We start from the raw sequence: 19,219 nt of genomic DNA on the forward strand, positions 1-19,219 counted from the left end.
GCTGGGACCAGCGCAGTGCATGTGAGGCAGTTTGTGCAGCCAGCATAGTCGTGCAGTTTCTTACGTGAGTGGGACAAAGGCAGCCCTGCTCCACAGAGTCAGCGTGGTGCCAGAGACTCTAGTGAGCCTTGGCAGGAGGAACAAGGACAGGCTGCAACCCCGTAGCTTCCCAGAGTTATAAAGCGAGATTTTGAACCTGTGGGATGGGAGTTAGAAACCAGGCTGCTTCTGAGAGGGGCCCGACCAAATGTGGAAAGGTAATGGAGAGGTTTTGGCTAGGGCCTTGGCTGGTTTGCTGATTTCTGAGGTGAGGTTCCTTCTGGGGTTTCACAAAAGGAGAGTGAGATCTCCAAGATCTGTGTCTGCAGCTGAAGCCTTTCCTGAACTGCCTGCTGGCCTGCATGATCTAGCAGTTACAGGCTTGGAAAGGGATACAGGTGATTCTGAGGGCTGTGGATGAGCACTGGTCTCACTGACTGCTTTTTCTGCTGTCCTCTTCCTGCCTCAACAAGGTCATTTGCCATGCTGTTAGTTGCAGTGAAACTGTGCGAGTTGCTCAACTGGTGGCCCGACAGAGGAGTTCCAAGAAGAAGACAGTCCGGCAGGTGAACTGTCAAATGAGGCTGAAGAACACATCTCCAGTCAGTTTATCAGGTAAGCCACAGGCAGCTCTAGAGAGTTCTTTCCTTTATGAAAGAACTGTGCAGCTGCTGCAACAAAAGTCTTGGCTGTGAGGGTGTGTCACCTATGGCCACAAGTTACATGGTCCAGGGGGAGAGTTCTCAGGAGGATGAGTGTGCTTGACAAGGATGTTTATATCTGAAAGCCGTATCAGAGAGAAAGCCTTTTTCAGGTGTGTATGTGAATGATCTTGAAAAACTAAGTCCTTGTAGGACACTTGGCTTCAATTTCATGTGCTCCTGCTTCTGTGAGAAACACAGTTGAGATGCAGATAAGAAATGTGGCAATGAGCCTGCTTATTCTTTAAGGCTGGCTTTGGCCTGTTGTACTAGAAAAGTATGTTGTGGAGTTGGGAGGATTGAACCATTCCCTCACAGTGAGGAGTCCTGCAGCATTATCTGTGGCTGTTTCAGTGGATCCTGTTGATGATGCCAGTGCCACCGTGCCACAGGAGATCTGATGCCCATTTTCAGCTCTTTTTACCTCTTACCTTTTCCAGAAACTGCTGTTTCTGCAGTGTTTCCCTAAAGTGTGGGTCAGGTTTTCCTCACTGCTGTGCTGTTGTGTGACTGTCTGTGGAATTTGGCCCAGGATTAGGCCCACGCGTGACCCATTTGCTTGCAGGCAGCTTGGAATAGCAATGGTTCTCAGTTTGTGTGTATTCCCCTATTTTCTGTAATGAAGTGTTTGCTGCTTCTTGCTTTTCTACAAGGATGCCAGTTGGGAAGCAGAATTAGTGGCTCATATCCCAGTTAAATGATGGGGATTATAAAAGCAGATTGATTCACATCAATCCCCTTGGAAGTGTTTGAAACCTCCAAAATTCATGTGGCACACGCAGCATATAAACAGCAAAGTGACCAAGAGCTTGTTTATTAGCATTCAGTGTGGCGTGAATGCTAAACTTGGCCACCTCTGCGGTGTGGTGGGAGTTGAGGTGCCCGCAAGCCACAGTAGAGATGCCACCTTTGGATGGTAGTGCAGGAGGTACCCCGGGAGGTGGAGGTAGACTGGGAGGAGGAGAATGCTACTCATGGCTGTACCTGCAAACTCTTTAGGAAAGCCCAAAGGAACTTTGCGGCAGCCTCGGTCTTTGAACATGCCAGAAGAAGGCAGTAAGAGGCCTGTTCCTCGCCTGCCCCGAGGCAGAGAAGTGGCATGTGGAGGTGTGAAACCTGTTGTGGAGAGTGCCCGATCTGCCCTACCTTCAGCTGCTGGGAGTGGACCACCTAAAGAAATCCCTATGCAGAGGCATGTCACTGTGGTAAACAGGTCAGTGTATGTGTGTGTGTACACAAGTGAGGGGAAATTAAGTGTGGTGCAAGCCATGCCTTTTGGGATCTAGTGGGACTCCAGGCTCCTGCCCTTGAAGTCTGAATGTAGGATGGTACCCCAGGAAGGAGACAGGTAATGTTTTGCCTTTTTCTATGCTGCTATAGCTAGCCTATGCTCTTGGCCTTTTCCTGTGTTTTCTGGGGAGAAATCTGGCCACAGATGTCATAGCAAGGAAGTGTGGGGCTGTTGCATGAGCCCAGGAGGGAGCTGTTGTGGCCAGTGTGACAGAAAGCAGGAGGAGCAGATTTGTGTGTAGGGACAGGTGATGTGTGTTGAGGGTGATGGTTGTCTGCAGGTGGCCGCTCTTTCCCCCTTGCCTGACTTCTGTGTTGCAGTGTCAGAGTTTGTGCCCTTTCTCAGTGTGCTTGGAGCCAGGAGCCACCTGACCATGTTTGGGTGAACTGAGATGAAGGCTGGAGCTGCAGTTCTGCTGGGTTAGCGGTACATGCTGCTTTTCAGCCCCGTTTGAGCCTCTCTAATCCAGGTGGCTTAGTCAGCTGCTGCCCCATCATTTCTTTCTGTGTTGTTTTCAGCTGCCCTGGGCCGTCAGCTGACGGTGGTGGGAAAGTGTTTGCTGTTGCTCATTGTGGCTGTGCTAAGTCCACTGGAGCTGTGATTGTGGTGGTAATCCTCTGCAGGGGGAGGACTCCAACCCGGGCTGGGTTGGAAGTCTGGAAGTCAGCCTGGCATTGAATGGAAATGGCAGTGGCATGCCACTTCCACGGCAGCATAGCTGTGAATGGCCCAGAGCAGCACAACAGCTTAATCCTGCTGCGGTGCCTGCTCTTTCTGCAAGAGCCACAGAAAGCAAGCGCATTCTGCCTTACTTGCATAAGTTCCATGTGCCATCAGGGGTCTGTTACGCAGAGGAGAGAAGGACCAAGCCATCTTGCTTTGACTCAGAAATGTAGGAGCAGCTGTGCTTGGGCCTTCCCTTTTCTCTGTGTGCAGTTGAGTTGCATTTATTTAAGTGGCACTTCCCTAAAAGGCAGAGGCACTTTGCCTGAGGCAAATAAAAAAGAGCACCTACGGTTTTCTCCAGGTTACTTACTATAAGGAAAACACAGAAAGTATTTTATAAGTTTTAAAGGTTTGTAATGCATAAAAAAAAATTAGGTAGATGTCACCCCTCTTCTGACTATTCCTAATGTAGTCTGCTACATCTTGTGTTATCTTTGTTAATCTCTGGCAGTCTCTCCTAAGCTCCTTTTAGGTAAGTGTTCTGCTCTTCTTTCTGCTGTCTGTTTCTGTCCTGCACTGTAGGAGAAGCTACAAGCAAAGTCTGCTTTGGCCTACATATTTTTGGAGGAGGAGACATCTTGTGCTTTTGTCCAAATGCTATCCTGTTAGCTGGGGTACACAGTGAAGGAAGAGTTCAGGGAAGTGAGATTCATATTCTGTTTGAATACAGGGCTGTATAGTGGCCATGTGACTGGATTAATTTGTTTCAACTTGGCCAGTTTCAAGCAGGACTGGCAAGATCCAAGTGTTCTTGCTGCTGAGGATATTTTGAACTGTTGTAGTGGCTTGTACTTTGGGAATTGCAGGAGGGAAAGCTTCTTGGAGGCAGGAGGCCCTGGCTTGAAAAAAGTGTGTGAATGAGTGGAATTATGAACAGCATCCTCAAAAATTCTGAGCTGACAGCAGCCTCAGAGTGGAGGGCACTGTTCCAGCAGGGGTGTGAGCACTTGTCTGTGGGAGTGGCTGAGCTTTCACAGCACAGGCTGACTGATACAAGCCCTGAAGGTGACAGACTGTCTTTGCCCCACTTCCCAATTTGGAGTGAGCTGTTATCCGTGTGCAGTTTTTTACTTTCTGTTACCCACCCTGCCACTCCATGTAGAGGAAAGGACATCCATGCTCTCGTGGTTGCACATAGAGCTCTGTGTTTTCTCCTTTTCTGTTGAATATCTATCCTGCTATGTGTGTTCCTTTCCTTGACACAATGTCCTGCCAGTGACAGACTTTGTTTGGGTGCTGACAGCTGTTGGTTTTCCACACAGTATTGTGTAGTGAAGCTCCTCAGTGAGGTTACAAATGGTGGTTTCCTTGTGACTTGCTAAAGTCTGTTCCCACCTCTGTAGTGCTCTGTGATTTTTTTTTTCAGAGATATTCTTGATCACAGCTTCAGGGGCTTGCCCCTATGTAGCATTAGGTGGAAGGGGAATAAGTTGTTTGTCTTCCCAGTTCTGTCACACATGACAACAGAGAAATGCTGAAGGTAGTTGTCTGAGGCTTTCTTGCAGATGCTGTTGCAGGGTCTGAGGCTTGTTTTTATAGCAGCATTCTCTCAGGTTATCCTGACTATGTTGCTGTGGACATTCAGAAGCAGGGAGAGACCATGCTGGTAGGGCTAACTGCAGAGAACCTTGAAGCTGGAAGGCAGCAGCATGGATGAGGACAGGTTCAGGTGCTTGGTGACTCCCTTGCTTAGAGCAGCAGGAGCCATTCACTGCTGGCCAGCACCTAGCCTTGCTGCTTAGATAGCACTGTCCAAAGGCCAAAGAGCAGATGGGGGTGGCATGGGCCTTACCAAGGTAAGGAAATTGGCAGGAAATTGGCACTGCTCCCCTTCGTTGTGAGGCAGTGATGTGTGGCAGTGAGACATGACTAGCTGCTCAGCTGGGGCTACGCATGGGGACTTGGCAGGGCTGCATGGCTGATCAGGCATTTGTGAAGGGCCAGACTGCTGGTGTGGCTAGGAGGCCTCTTGCTGGGAGCAGGCTTCTAGCAGCTGAGGAACATGAGGCCTTCCAAATAGTTGAGTTGTCCATACCTGCAAACTGAAGGGAAGCACGTTTGCCCTGGCACTGTCTGGCCGTATTCCATCTCATTGGAGACATATGACCATCATGATGTGAGCAAGCAGCACATCAACGATAGTTGTCTAATTTCAGGGCTCAAAACTGGTGATGACTGGGCTCAAAGCCAGTGTCAGCACCATGCTGTGGGAAACTGTTCAACCACAACAGAAAGCACAGGAAGAGGCTACATGAAATCTCTTAATATTGAGAGGATCCCAAATCCAATTAGCTTTTACATGCAGAGAAGGAAGTCATCAGTCCTCTGTTCCAGGTTCCTTTCCAGGGTGTTCACATGACATGGCTTAAGCAGGGAACATCTACCCTGTTCCTCACTGGAACTTCCCTGCAGTTCTGGCTGGCCTACCTACCCTGCAGTCAAATCATTTGTGTCACCTGATATGGGGCTTAAGGTGTATATGGCATGGAGGACTAGAACACAGCTATGGATTCCTATTGGCAGGCAGGGGTAGCAGGACAATCTCCATTACCCATGAGGCTATTTCATAGGATTGCTTTGCCTTCTGCCTAGCAAAGGTGGTAGACTCTTTTCAGTCTGCTTCCATTAAGAGAAATTTTTTAGCTTGAGTATCTGTTCTGCTTAGAGTTGTCCATACTGATAGATACATGTACAAAAAAGGCTTGGATTTCTTGTAGCATCTGCATGGGCAGCCACAGCCACCTTCTAAGAAGAGACTGCTGCTGCTTTGTGTGGGCATCTGGGCTGTGCCCAGAAAGTAGAGGGGTTTTCTGTAATGCAGATGAAGTGTTGTAAGAGGCTTTTCAAATACCCAGCAAGTGCTAGGTGTGAGTGTACATTTTGATTTTATGTGAGTGGCTTTGCTTTTGTACTTTCTAAGTTTCATAGATGTGCTTGTAGTTGATCTGCTCCTGCCTAGCACTTCTGAGTACAACTCCTGTTTTGTAAGTTGCCAAGCTGAGCACTGCCTGTCCTTACAGCTAGTGCTGTGGGACATGACTCAGAACAGAAATATGGTCTTTGGTACAGGTGATATCCTATAGCTGATGGAGGAGCAATGGTTTAGTCTAACAGCATAAAAGCAGGGGAGACAATTTAATGTTAAATCTTTTAAGATGCTCCTTAGAAGAGATGTGAATGTGGTAAGTCTCCTTCTGATTCATGGATATGCTCTGATGAAAAGTCAATGTGGTGAAACATAGGGCTACTTGGTCTTTACTTTCTGTTGCAACTAGCCCCAGCATCACCTTCTCAGAGTCCAGGTGAAGCTGTGAAAATCACCCTTGGTGTTTCTGCAGCTGGTGAGGTTTATGGCTTGCTTCACTGTTGTCCCTGAATTCCAAAACTGGCCCCTGGGCAGAGATCTTCTGCAAAGCCTGCCCAATACATGTGCAGAGTCTACTTTGGTTCAGGATATGCCTGATTCAGAGCAACCTGCTGTGCTATGTTGGAGATGTTGCATAGTATTTGAATTCCCTTCTGCAATTCTTGTTCTCTTTTGCTTGCAGTATATGTAATTATTCCACAGCTGATTTTTTTGCAGCTCTTTGTGTGCTACAGGGTGCTGTGCCCTCTTCAGTGCAGGAGCTCATTTTGGTGTCTGCATTCCCAAGTAAAAGCTGCTGCTTTCTGGAGGGCTCCAGAATAACACCTGGAAGCATGACATTTGTGTGCTTTCAGTGGGGGAGATTTTCAGAGAAGAATCTGTTAAACAGTGTAATCTAGAGCATGCACAAAAAGACCTTGAATGCCTGTGGTTCCTAGATGCTTCCCCTTCGCTAATGTCTTTTTACGGTGTTTTGTTTCTCACAATAATGAACAAAATGTGTTAAAACTAGAAACCACCTGTTGATCTGTCCTATTACTGCAGATCATGTTGTCTTCCTGACAAGGACATTGTGACTACACATCTTGTGCTCCTTCTAGGAGTGTGTAGAATGTATGGAATGCATTTTATTTTATGTTTAACTCTTAGAAGCAATTGGAATATTATTTAGAGACAGAAGAGTGATTTGACACAATTTTCTTTCCAATTTTAGGTCTGAGAAGAGACTGACTGTCCCACCACGGTTTCAAAAGGAGTTGCAAGTTCACCTGTCCAGAAGCTCTTCCACAGAGTCAAGTGGTATGCCCATTAAGAAATTTGTTGACTACTCAGAGTGGATGTCATCCTAAAAAACATCCATCATAGTAGTTATTTTGAATGAACATGGATTTGGATGAGATATCAAGTTCTGCGAGTGAACCTTTTCACTTTACTTTGTTGTGCTGAGGAGATGAGTGTTTGCTTGTCTGCCTCTCAGTTTATTAGGAGAAACATTGGGCAGTGTCAAAGCCAATCACAAAACCAGTGTGAGGAGTCTGGAAACAGAAGGAGTAAGCTTAACCTCACCAGTGGGGTAGGAATCTGGTATAAGGATGAAATCCTGGCTTTCAGGAGTAAGCAGCATCACTGATGTATCTGTCCAGCAAATACTCTTCTGCCTCAACAGTTGTGCAGCTGAAGGGCTTGCAAAGTGATGGTTGCTTTCTTTGAGACTTGTCAGCCTGATTTGTGAAGCTTCAGGTCTGGTAGCAAAGGGAGATGTAGAGATGAGGCAGCAGGTAAGCTAGTGATGTGATCCTCCCCCTAGAATAATGACTGCCTAATTCCTAAACAGGATGTATGAAACTGCCCAGAGCAACTAAACAGTTGTCACTTTTCTTGCACCAGTGCAGGGCTTCCTCCGATGCAGCAGCACAGAAAAGCTGCCTGCTGGGTGGAAACTTTTCCTCAGGACATATCTTGGAATGAAAGGCAAATCATTGGTCTGATTTGTATGCCACTCTTAATATAGAATAGCATTCTTGGTTGTCATGCAATGTCTTTGGTGTGTTTGTACTCATCAAGAAATTATCTTGTGCCCATCTTGGGATACTACCTTTGTGCATTGTCTCAGCTGCAGTGAGGCTGAGGGTTCTGTATCCTCTTCCAGAATCTCTTCAGAAGTAACATGTAGCAGCATCTTATGAAAATAACTACAGTGACTGAAAATTCATTTTTAGGTAGTTAATAAATGTCTGAGATTTCTGTAGTTCTTTGCCATATGAATTGACTGAACCAGCCATGCTGGGCAGGAGAGCCACATTTTAGGGTTGGTGCTATGCTGGCAGCTTCCATGTTTAGTTTTTAAGTATAGAGGTAATCATCTGTCTTTCTGGTTTTAGGGCTGTGTTTACTTCAAGGCTGTATTTTTTTAACAGATAGCTTGAATACATCCACTTCAGAGACACATAATGTTACTCCTGGCTCTTCTGCTGCTGATGTCCATGAACTTCAAAGTCGCATTAAGGAGCTTCTGAGCAAGTACAGCAGCGGTGTCAGGTTGTCAAAGATGGCTCAGATCTATCGGGAAATGTACTGGGAGGACCTTAGCACAGAAGTGCTCTATCAGCTTGAGAACTGGCCTCATGTGTGCGCAGTGAGTATTAGCCATTTTTATGGAAGATGCCTGTATCCTATAGATTTTCAAGTATTCATTTGCTAAATGTTATTTTATATGTACCTGCATTTCACTTCATGCTCTGTAGCAGTTCCAAAAAAACCCCACACCCCCATCACCACACTCCCAAATTGTAACAATGCCTTTTGAAACCCCAGAAAAATCACTGTTGACTGGACTAGTGTTTTGAAGAAGGAATGGCAGCCTCTTTGGTGTTCTGGAGCAAGTGCTTGAAGTTGCTGACTTGCCACCTTTAACTGACTCCATTTCTGACAGCTCAAATAGCTGATGACATGTGATCTCCATGCCATGTTTGTTGTTCATGGTTTGGGTTTTTTTCTCCGGTTGCTTTTTATGCTTTTCCCACCACCTGTTGGTGGGTTTATCTCCTTCTAAAGCTACAAGATCCTTTTTGAACAGTCTGGGGTCTAACTGTATCTTCCTGTAGACTTTTTCAGAGGTCTTTCTCACAACTTAAGCCAAGAAATTTTGCTGTGTAGGTTAGGTTATGCTACAATAATAGATGTTACCTTCTTTTGTTAGGAACTTATATCTGGCTGAGTGTCCACTTAAGAGGTCGGATATGAGTTGCCGTGACCACTGGGTGGAGGGTCTTCAACTGCTGTACTTCTGTCTATTCTTTTGCATTCATGGCTCACTTATGGTGTCATGCAACTTTGTATCAAGGCTTTGTGTAGCTTTACTTTAAACAGGCCAGTGATATCAACGAAGACTTTCAACTTATTTGGTATTTGTCAAACTGTGGCACAGAATAGTATTGAAGTAATAAGAATATTTGTCTTCTTGAAGTGCATTTTTTGTATGCCCTACTAAGTCTTTTATCATGTAAAAGCATTAAAAAAAAAAAAAAAAAGTTGAATAAATGCCCTTCAGGAACACCATTTCCTTGCATGTATGGTATTCTCACAGACACATAAAATGTGTTTGTAACACCTTACTACATACACTAGAAATGTATGCAGTCAGCAGCAATTTATTTTGATGGTTGATGATTGGCTTCGGTGTTATCTATAGAGCAAGCTGTTATATCTTGAATTGCTTAATTCATACAGCAAATTTTAGTCTTTTTTGTAGCTAATGTTCCAGTCAGTCCTGTTCATCCAGGACCTTTGTTCTGTATTTGTTATCCATTTGCTTGTTATCTGTTGTGTCTGTCTCTTTCTAGCATGCAAATAAAGTCATTTAAGCATAAATAGGCACTGATTAATTCCGTGGAAGCATTGTAATACAATGGGCACAGTACAGCAGGAGTCAGAACTATCGAGTTACTTTGGTACAATCAGTCTTATTGTAGAGAACTGTTAATGAGCCTCTAAAGCCCATCTCATTTTACTGACGTACAAAATTGTAATTATGGCTCAGGCATAGAGAAGTTTGAACTGGGACCTCTTATATGAAAACTACTCTATATGTCTTGAATATAATCACTTCCTGGTTCAAACACTGTCTGCAGGTGTACAGCTCTGTAGAACCTTCAAAATGCAGAAGACAGACTGTACTCTCCAGTGAAAGTAAAGATATCTGATATCTGAATTATTTCTGTCTTACTGGTTTCTTACACTGCGAGTGTCTGCCAGGCTCAGAAACATGCCTGGTGTTTCTTTTATTATCTTCTTAAAGAAGGACACATTCTTTTTATACTCATTCTGATCAATGTAGCTAGTTACAAACCTGCAGACAACAAACCTAATACACCTTCAGTGTCTCCAAGCTTTTAATTTGAGGGCTGTGCCTTGGAGAATATCACTGCTGTATAACTTTGCATCTCTAAAACTTCTGTTTGAAAAGAAGGAGTTTTGTCTAGGAAATTGTAATTTCTGTGTTTTGACAACCACGGGTAATGGACATTTTTCCTGTTTAGTGAGTTCAAGTCTCCAAATGTCACTGTAAATTGCAGGCTGATGATCTTGTATTCAGTCCTCACCTTTCAGGCAGAAGGTATTGAGGCTGACTTTGTCTTCATTTGTCTGTTACCTCCCTTCTTTACGTCAGCTTGCTTGAGCATCTTTATTGTAGCAACTAAATGCAAAAATATAGTTACCAAGTAGTGACTAGCAGTCACAGATTGTAGCCCGGCCTTCATGAGCAATGGGGCTGACAATAAATATGCTTAAAAGTCTTTGTTGTTTAGACATTTCTCAGCTGGGAGAAGAACCTGCTTCAACAGCTCTGGGGAGATCCATAGTGTTGCTAAATTGTTTGCCTTTATCTCCAGCACTACTGGTTTGAAAAATGTGATGACTGACAGTGACCCTCCCACCTTCACCTTTTTTTGTCCGAATTTTTTATCTTTCTATTTGACTAATTACTTTGCCATGTGTCTTTGAACAGCTAGTGATCCCTTTTTAGACTTCCAATTCCTTTCTCATTTCATATCCTTCTACATATTTTTGTCACAAGTCTTTCCCACAACTTAGCTGTTTTCTTAGAATTGAGTCAAAGTTATGTAATTTTACTGTGTTTGAGCTTAGCCTTGAATCCTTGAGATGCAGGCAGCTGAACCTCTGAGGGAGAGAGAACATTGCAGCAGATGTATGAGAGGCCTGTAGGCATGCAAATTAAAAAGTTTTTTTGTTTTGTTGTTTTTTTCTTTTTGTAAATCACAACCCAAAAAGTAATAATAAATTTATATTTGGTACTGGCAACATGAGAAAATGGTTCCCTTTTCAGTCTAAATATAAACCTCCTTACTAAGTTGTATGTATGTTTAAGGGACTTTTTCCTTATGCATGCTCAGCTCTCCTCAGTTACTTGAACTCTGTGAGTGATTCAGGCATCATGTGGTGGTGATTTAGATATGGCAGTGCAGGAGAAGCCTAAACTCTTAGATCTTCTCTCAGAACTTTTGCTTGAATTTCCATGGTTCTTTTCCAAAAGCTTTTAGAGAATTAGGCAGTCCTAGGACATTAGGGAACGTCTTTGCATGGATGTTTAGTTGGTTTAAAGACTGGAAATGGAGCAAGCCTGAAATGATTTACCTTCAGAAAGGCAGGAAGTCATGGTGGGATTCCTCAGGGGTAACACTTGGACATGTGCTGGTCAGAATTGTAACAAGTGAGTTGGTAAGGGATGCAAATACAAGTTCAGCTGGCTAATTATATATGTTCAGAGTTAAAAATATCAGGGCTCTCTGAAGAGATATGTAACGTCCTCATACCGTGTTTCTGGCCCGTAAAGTTTCATTGTAGTCTTAATTACAGCCATGGACAGGAAAGACTCTCACTACATCAAAAAAAAAAAAAAAGTGGTTTGTTTTTTTTTTTTTTCTGTGTGGACTTTTAAGCTTGGGAAAAAGGGATCTTGACATTTACAATAGCTTCATGCAAATGTTGACTCGGTATGGAAAAATTCAAGTGATATTTATTCTCAAAATAGATAGGGAAAGAGTATTTCAGTTGGAAGGAATCTATCAGTGATCGTCTAGTCCAATTTCCTGACCACTTCAGGAATGACTAAAAAAGTTAAAACATGTTATTAAGGGTATTATCCAAATATCTTTTGAACACTGTCTTGGGGCATCAGCCAAGAAGTCTGTTCCAGTGTTTGACCACCCTCTTGGTAAAGAAATGCTTCCTAATATCAAGTCTGAACCTCCTTTCACAGTCCTCTGTCTGAGAGGCCATATTTCCTAGTTGACTCACTGAGGACTTGTGACCAGAAGTTATTTCCTCAGACTTCACACATTTCCCAGATTTGCTTGTCACAGTAGTACAGTGTTCAGAGTAGATGTCTGGGAAGTTGCAATCTCCAGTAAGAAGAAGATACCAACCCAGAAATTTCTCCTGAGTGCCTGTTGGTAGCAGACACTACAACACTCCTTTGAAACCAGGGTCTCTCACCCACATCATTGCTAACAGTAAGGGCTGTGCAGTCAAGCCTCCCCTTTTCATACAGTGCAACTCGTCCACATTGCCTGCCCTGCCTATCCCTCCTGAAGAGCCTGCAGCCCTCCATCCCAGCACACCAGGTGTGGCACTTGTTCCACCAAGTCTTGCCAACACCAAAGAAATCATAGCTGGGAACTAGCCAGTGCTTGATGTTTATCATGTTTGTTTCTTGTACTGTGTGTGTTGGTGTACAAGAAGTATTTCAGATATGCTGCAAGATCAAGTGCAATCTTCAACCAAACACCACATTGCCATGGCACTGGCAGTGGTTGTCAGTCATTTATTAAATACCTCCATGGATGGTGACTTGATGGTGACCACCTTTTGGCAGTGTGTGAAATGCCTGACCCCCTTACCAGTGAAGAAGTTCCTCTTAATCTCCTACCTGAACCCTCTCTGGTGCAGCTTGAGTCTCTGTCTCCCACACAACCAGTGTCCTGTCACTGGTTGTGTGGGAGAGGATATGAACCCACACCTGGCTACAGCCTCCTCAAAGGGCGTTGCAGAGAGTGATAAAGTCACCCCTGAGCCTCCTTTTCCTCAGGCTAGACAACCCAAGCTCTTTCAGCCACTCCTCACAGGAGTTACTCTCTCCAGCTCCAACTCTTAACCAGCTCCTTTACCCTTCTCTGGACTTGCTCCAGTACCTAAATGTGTTTCTTGTCATGAGGGACCCAGAACTGGACACACAAGTTGTGGCCTCACCAGTGTTGAATATAGAAGGACAATCCCTGCCCTGCTTGTGCTGGCCACACTATTGCTGATACAGGCCAGAATGCCCTTGGCCTTCTTGCCACCTGGCACAGTCTGAGTACATGTTCAGGTGCTGTTGACCAGCATCCCCTTTTCTGCTGGGCAGCTTTCCAGGCAGTCTGCCCCACGCTGTAGCACTGCACAGGGTTGTTGTCACCCAAGGGCAGGACCTTAAGAGACTGTCAATAAGGCACTTGGCCTTATTGAACCTCACACCTTTGGCCTTGGCCCACTGATCCAGCCTGTCCAGATCCCTCTGGAGAGCCTTCCTGCCCTCCAGCAGATCAACACTCCCACACAGCTTGGTGTCATCAGTGAATTTACTGAGAGTACAGTTGATCTCATACAAATCACCAGTGAATATTTTAAATGTGATTGGGCCAAATACTGATTCCTGAGGAACACCACAAGTGACCAGTCCCCATCTGGATGTAGCACCGTTCACCTCCACTCTCTGGGCGTGGCTGTGCAACACAGCAGAGTGCACCTGTTCAAGCTGTGGGCTGCCAGCTTTTCCAGGAAAATGCTGTGGAAATGCTGTGGAGACAGTGTCAAAGGCTTTGCTCAGGTCTAGGTAGACAACATCCACAGCCTTTCCCTCATCCTCTGGGGAGGTCACCTGGTCATAAAAGGAGATCAGGTTGTTCAGCTGAGACCAGCCTTTCCCCAAACCCATGGCAGCTGGGCCAAATCTGGTTGTCTGGCATGTGCTATGTGATCACACTCAAGATGATCTGTTCCATAGCCTTTGGCAGCACCAAGGTCAGGCTGACAGGCCTGTAGTTCTCCAGATCTTCCTTCTAACCCTTCTTGTTGGTGGGCATCACATTCGCCAGCCTCCAGTCATCAGACCTCCTTATTTATCCAGGACCGATGATAAAGGATGGAGAGCATCTTTGCAAGTGCTTCTTCCAGGTGTCTTAGTACTCTCAGGTGAATTCTGTCCTGTTTCATAGATTTGTGTCTGAGTGGCACAGTGGGTCACTTACAGCGAAAAATGCATCCATCAGGGTAAATGGATCCTGTCACACCCTATCATACCTTGTGCCTCAGAAGTTCTGCCATGTTTATAAAACTCAATTTTTTTGTGAAAACACCAATCCTAGAGCTGGCTTTTATGTAGAATGAATAACAAGCAGACACCTTTTAATTGCCAGAATGAAGGGATGTATGCATATTGAATTCATCCTAGAGTTATCTTGTGGTAATGACTGCCTTAGTCTTTCTGTCTATTTTCTGAAGGAGCTGGTAGAAAAACAACACTACCATTCTGAATTTTGAAATTCCACTTGTGCTGGAAGAGATGCATTTGCTTTTCAGCAGTTCTAGAACAAAGATGTTTCTTTCTATAAAATAGTCTACTGGCTCTGGCTACATACCAGATCAACTATTAATCTGTTGTTGTCAGAGGACGGTTTTATATCTGTAATCTATCATTCCTCAGCCAGGTTTCTTACTGCTTTTTATTAAACATAAAGCTAAACAATATGTAACGTGAGCATATTCTTTAGTGACCTTAAACACTGTCTTGCCTGATACTGTGTGAAAAGGCTCCTCAGACTGGAGAACATTTACCTGGCTGTTTATTATGAGGAGGAGGCTTTACAGGGTAAAGGAAAGCTTAGTTTTCTTCACTTAATCTCTTAGATATCTGGTAAGGTGTTGGACAGGTCCTGCAGTCTGTCAGTCTTGAAAATATATAACTGAAAGAAAATTGGAGAAATTAAGGGGGGAATTAGCATATTTTTGTTCACTGGTTTGGGAGTGTTCAATTGTTTTGTTGGTTGGTTTTTGGTTTGGTTGGTTTTTTTGGTAGTAGTCACTACAAGTTTAAGTTTATCCCTACAGAAAGGTAGAGGATTTTTTGGATAAGAATGAGACCTGCATAAGACAACGAGATATTGCCTAATTGACTAGTTGGATATTTTATTTATTTTTTTAACTGTATTTAGTTCTCAGATTATTATTCATATTTTACATTTATACATGTTGGGACTTTTTGCAGAAAGCGAAACTAAAGGCTTGGGAGGCCAGGATTAGATGGTAAACAAATGGACAGAAATAGGACTGAGACTGTTGTTTTCTGCATCTGGTCCTGGGCAGTACACCATGTCTTAACAAAATAGGTACTACATGCTAATGCATCAGGCGGCTGAGTTTTTACTGTAACATTCAGAGCGAATTAAACAGGTATGCTCAACCTGTTCAAGAGAACAGAGAAGGATTCAAAGAGAAAAGAGAAGGGTTGCCACAGTAGAGAGTTGTATTCCTTGAGGAATTCTGGTTTTGTCAGTCTTTACTCTCAGAGAGAGAATTTCTATATCACAGTTAAGCTGTGTGAAGCAAAAGTTATCCTTCTCAAAAGAGAAACAGACTTGAAAGAACTAAAAATCCAACTCTTAATGTACTTTGCACATGGAGGAGACAATGGAGCAGGCTATCACATCTGTGTGAATGAAAGCTCACAGTTTTACACAAACCCTAAAAGCTGTTTCCAGTAGATGAGCTCTTGGATTATGAAAACTTTCTTTTGCCATGGTCAGTGAAGAAGTTGGTGTTTAGATACAGATCCAGTTTGCATTTAGAACAGAGTTCAGCAAATACAAGACATGTTCTACCTAAAATGTAGTTAGATGTGCTTCAGCACAGAGCAGACTACAGTTGGTGTCAGCCTCACTGAGAAGATGCTGTTGTAGCACATGTGGAAATGAGCCAGTTGAGGACAGAGGGTCCAGAATAACTTTACTGTCCAAACACAGTGCTAGAACAGGCTGTAAATCAATATATCTGAACCTCAGTCCTGGTCATGAGTGGTGAGACAATATGATGAGCCACCAAATGAAGTCAGACTCCATTTGACAGCATCTTTCCTTATTCCTGCAAGTCATGCATCTCCTGTGTGTTTAAATCGTGTACTTTCTGACTTTGTAGGAGAACTTCAATGCACTATGAGGTAAAGGTTATTACAGCCAAAAAGAACTGCTGACAAAGTTTTCTGCTTATCCTCCGTGCTGGCATAAAGATGTGAGGAGTAGAGGTAACCTTCAATAGTATGGAGTTAGATTGATTCAGCTGTCTTATTATATCACAGTTTCCTTTGTAATTGTGTATTTTCAGAAGCCAGAGTCTTGTAAGCACAAGAAACTGGAGAACAAGTATTTTCACTGTGATGGGCAGAGTAATGAAGTGGGAGGGCAAAGAGGATGGGCAGAAGGGGGCAATCTAAAGACACTCTTGAACTTCATAGAGCCTACTGTCCCAGCCCTGAGCATGAGCTGAACCTGAAGGATAGATATCTTGACAATAAGGATTCCTTAGTTTAACAACAAAAGAAAATGCAAAAATATACCCAGTATGACTTTTATTCTAACATTTCAGTTAAGTACGGAAGAAATGACTACTAGAGACAGAATCAGAGAATCACTGAGATAGGAAGGGGTCTCTTTTGATTACCTAATGCAACCCCTGTACTTATGCAGGGTCACCTGCAGTCTGTCCAGGTCTGTGTCCAGTCAGTTTTTAACAGTCAACATGCTGCAGCTTTTCTGGCCCACATATTCCAGTCCTGTCTCAGCTTTCCAGTTGACATGAGGCTTGGCTAAAAACAAGTGTTTTATGTGTTCTTCTGTTGTTTAGGGTAAGAAGACAGGTATCATAGCTTCCCATACAAAATAATTAATTGCATATCAGACTAGAAGCTGTAAAAGCTGGAGTGGATTCCAAGGATTAGCTGTAACTGGATGATGTAAGAAGCTTCCTCACCCTTGAAAGGAAAAGCTCCTTACTGAGTGATGCCACCATGTGCACTGGGGATCTTCAGCCTTTCAAGAATACTGGCCAAGTCTGTTTTTTTTCCCCAGATTTGGTTGCCCTGGACATATACTCAGCAGTTTAGTTGCTTAAACTCTATTGCTTTCAGAAGCAGCTACATCTCATCATTGCCTGGGAAGACCTGTACTGTAGAGGGATGGGCAAAAGCAGTGGGACCTGAAGTTGTGGTGGCTGCCAGTGACAGAAAAGAGATGCTGTCAGCCAGTGTGTGGATGCAAGGTAGTACTGATCAAGGCCAGAAATACCTTCCTCACTGCTTTGAGCTCCAGCTTGCTAGGAGTTGAAATTCATGTACTGTTGAGGAAAGTCAGGTAGATGAGAGTTGCCTTCACGCTGTTTGTCTAAGGTATCTGTCACTAAAATGTTTCTGTGTAGCATCTGTGGTATGTATGGCATGGCAGTTGGCTTCCGTGTTGCATATTTAAATCAGATCTGAAAGAATTCCCACACCACACTTCTGACAAATTCTTCTTACTGGATCAGAGCAGTAGTTCTGATTTGTATTTTACAGCCATCTTTGAGAACCTGTTGGATACCAAGAATCGTGGAGCTAGGCTTCTTCTTTGCCACATAAGATGAGACTCTGTCACTGACATTAAATGCTAACTTCCTTTGCAGGTTCTCTTTTCCTGTCTTGCAGAAGAGTGGCAGAAAATAACTGCATATGCTAGTTTGAATGTAACCTTGAAGGACATTTACTCTAACCAGAAACTCTCATTTCAAGGATGTATTTTTTCCTTTTCCTTCTTCGAAATTGTTGATGCTACAGGAGGTTACCAGTATGTTATTATCACTGTACACACAATTGAGCAAGGCTGGCATTGGAAAGCAGACACTTTCTTTAGTTTATATATGTTAGTGCAATGGGTTTTTTTAATGTTGTCAAACATATATGTGCAAAGCTTTTGTCCTACCAACGCATACAGGAGCATGTCTTCCTTTGTCCTTGCTATATGTGTATGTCAAAAACAAGGGGACTTGCTCTTTTGCATTCCACTCAGTTGCAGTGTCAATATTTATCTTGGGAGTATTTTTTATTTGAAGTTTTCTTATTTAAATCTCTAAATTTCAGTTTTTAAGAGCTGCTTCTTGTTATTCAAGCCCAGGACAAAAATATTGTTTTCCTGTGTAGAATGGCTTTACTCTCTGTTGCTGTGATAATTCATTCTGCCAGCTGTTGCCTCTGCTTTGTGCTCTGTAATGGAGAGGTGACAAGAAGAATGGTCACAGAATCACAGAATATTATGAGTTACAAGGGGCCCACAATGATAATTGAATACAAATCTTAACCCTGCACACGACATCCCCAGGAGCCACACCATGTGCCTAAGAGCATTGTCCAAGTTTTTGAGCTCTGTCAGGGTTGGTACTGTGAGCACTTCTCTGGGGAGCCTGTTCCAGTGCTCCAGCCACCCTCTGGTGGAAAAGATTTTTCCTGATATCCAAACCTAAACCTCCCCTGACGCAACTTCAGGCCATTCCCTCTGGTCCTGTCACTGGTCACCAGGGAGAAGATACCAGTGCCTGCCCCTCCTTTTCCCCTCACAAAGCAGTTGTAGACTGCAACTCATCCTCTTCTTCTCCAGGCTGAACAGATCAAATGACCTCATCCACTCTCATACAGCCTTCACCTAAGTCCCTTTCCTACCTTCATTGGCCTCCTTTGGACACTCTCCAATAGTTTAATGTCTTTTTTCCGTTGTGTCACCCAGAACTGCCCCCAGCATTCAAGGTGAGGCTGCTCCAGTGCAGAGCAGAGCGGGACAATCCCCTCCCTTGTCTTGCTGCACCCCAGGATATTGGTGACCCTCCTGGCTTCCATGGCACTGCTGACTCATGTTCAACTTACCATTGAGCAGGACCCCCAGGTCCCATTTCATGAAGCTGCTCTGCAGTCTCTTGTTCCCCAGTCTATACACACATCCAGGCTTGCCCTATCCCAGGTGCAGAATCCAGCACTTCCCCTTGTTAAACTTCACACTGTTGGTTGCCTAGACCTCTAATTGATAACGGTCAGTCTGCAAGCCTCCGTGCCTGTGAGGGAGTCAACAGCTTCTCCCAGTTGTGAATCTTCTGTGAACTTGCTTAGTAGTCCTTCCAAGGGTCCTAAGCATCCAGGTCATTTATGAAGATGTTGAAGAGCACAGGGCTGAGGATGGAGCCCTGTGGAACCCCATCAGTGACAGGTTTCCAGTCCCATTCACTGTAACCCTTTGTGTCCAACCTGTGAGCTAGTTGCACACCCACCCCATGATGTGTTTATGCAGGTGCGTGCTGGATGTTTTGTCCAGAAGGACGCTGTGAGAGCTGGTGTGGAAAGCTGGAAAGCTTTACTGAAACCCAGAAGGATTATATCCACTGGATCAGCTAGGTGGGATATCTTGTTACAAAATGAAATTAAGTTTGACAAGCAGGACTTCACCCTCAAGAACCGGTGCTGGCTGTGAC

The 19,219-nt window shown here is 44.1% G+C and overlaps 1 protein-coding gene across 3 annotated transcripts in view; it reads left to right on the plus strand.

Moving 5' to 3' along the window:
* Window positions 1-19,219, plus strand: part of TDRD7 (tudor domain containing 7) — a 46,946-nt gene that overhangs the window by 11,563 nt on the left and 16,164 nt on the right. For all 3 annotated transcript variants that reach the window (XM_066339824.1, XM_066339823.1, XM_066339822.1), the window contains exons 3-6: window positions 513-654; window positions 1,740-1,953; window positions 6,837-6,922; window positions 8,041-8,258. In XM_066339824.1, the coding sequence (XP_066195921.1) occupies window positions 513-654; window positions 1,740-1,953; window positions 6,837-6,922; window positions 8,041-8,258 (660 nt within the window). The remainder of the gene's footprint in view (window positions 1-512; window positions 655-1,739; window positions 1,954-6,836; window positions 6,923-8,040; window positions 8,259-19,219) is intronic.

This window comes from Sylvia atricapilla, chromosome Z (genome assembly GCF_009819655.1).
Source record: "Sylvia atricapilla isolate bSylAtr1 chromosome Z, bSylAtr1.pri, whole genome shotgun sequence".
Lineage (NCBI taxonomy): Eukaryota > Metazoa > Chordata > Aves > Passeriformes > Sylviidae > Sylvia > Sylvia atricapilla.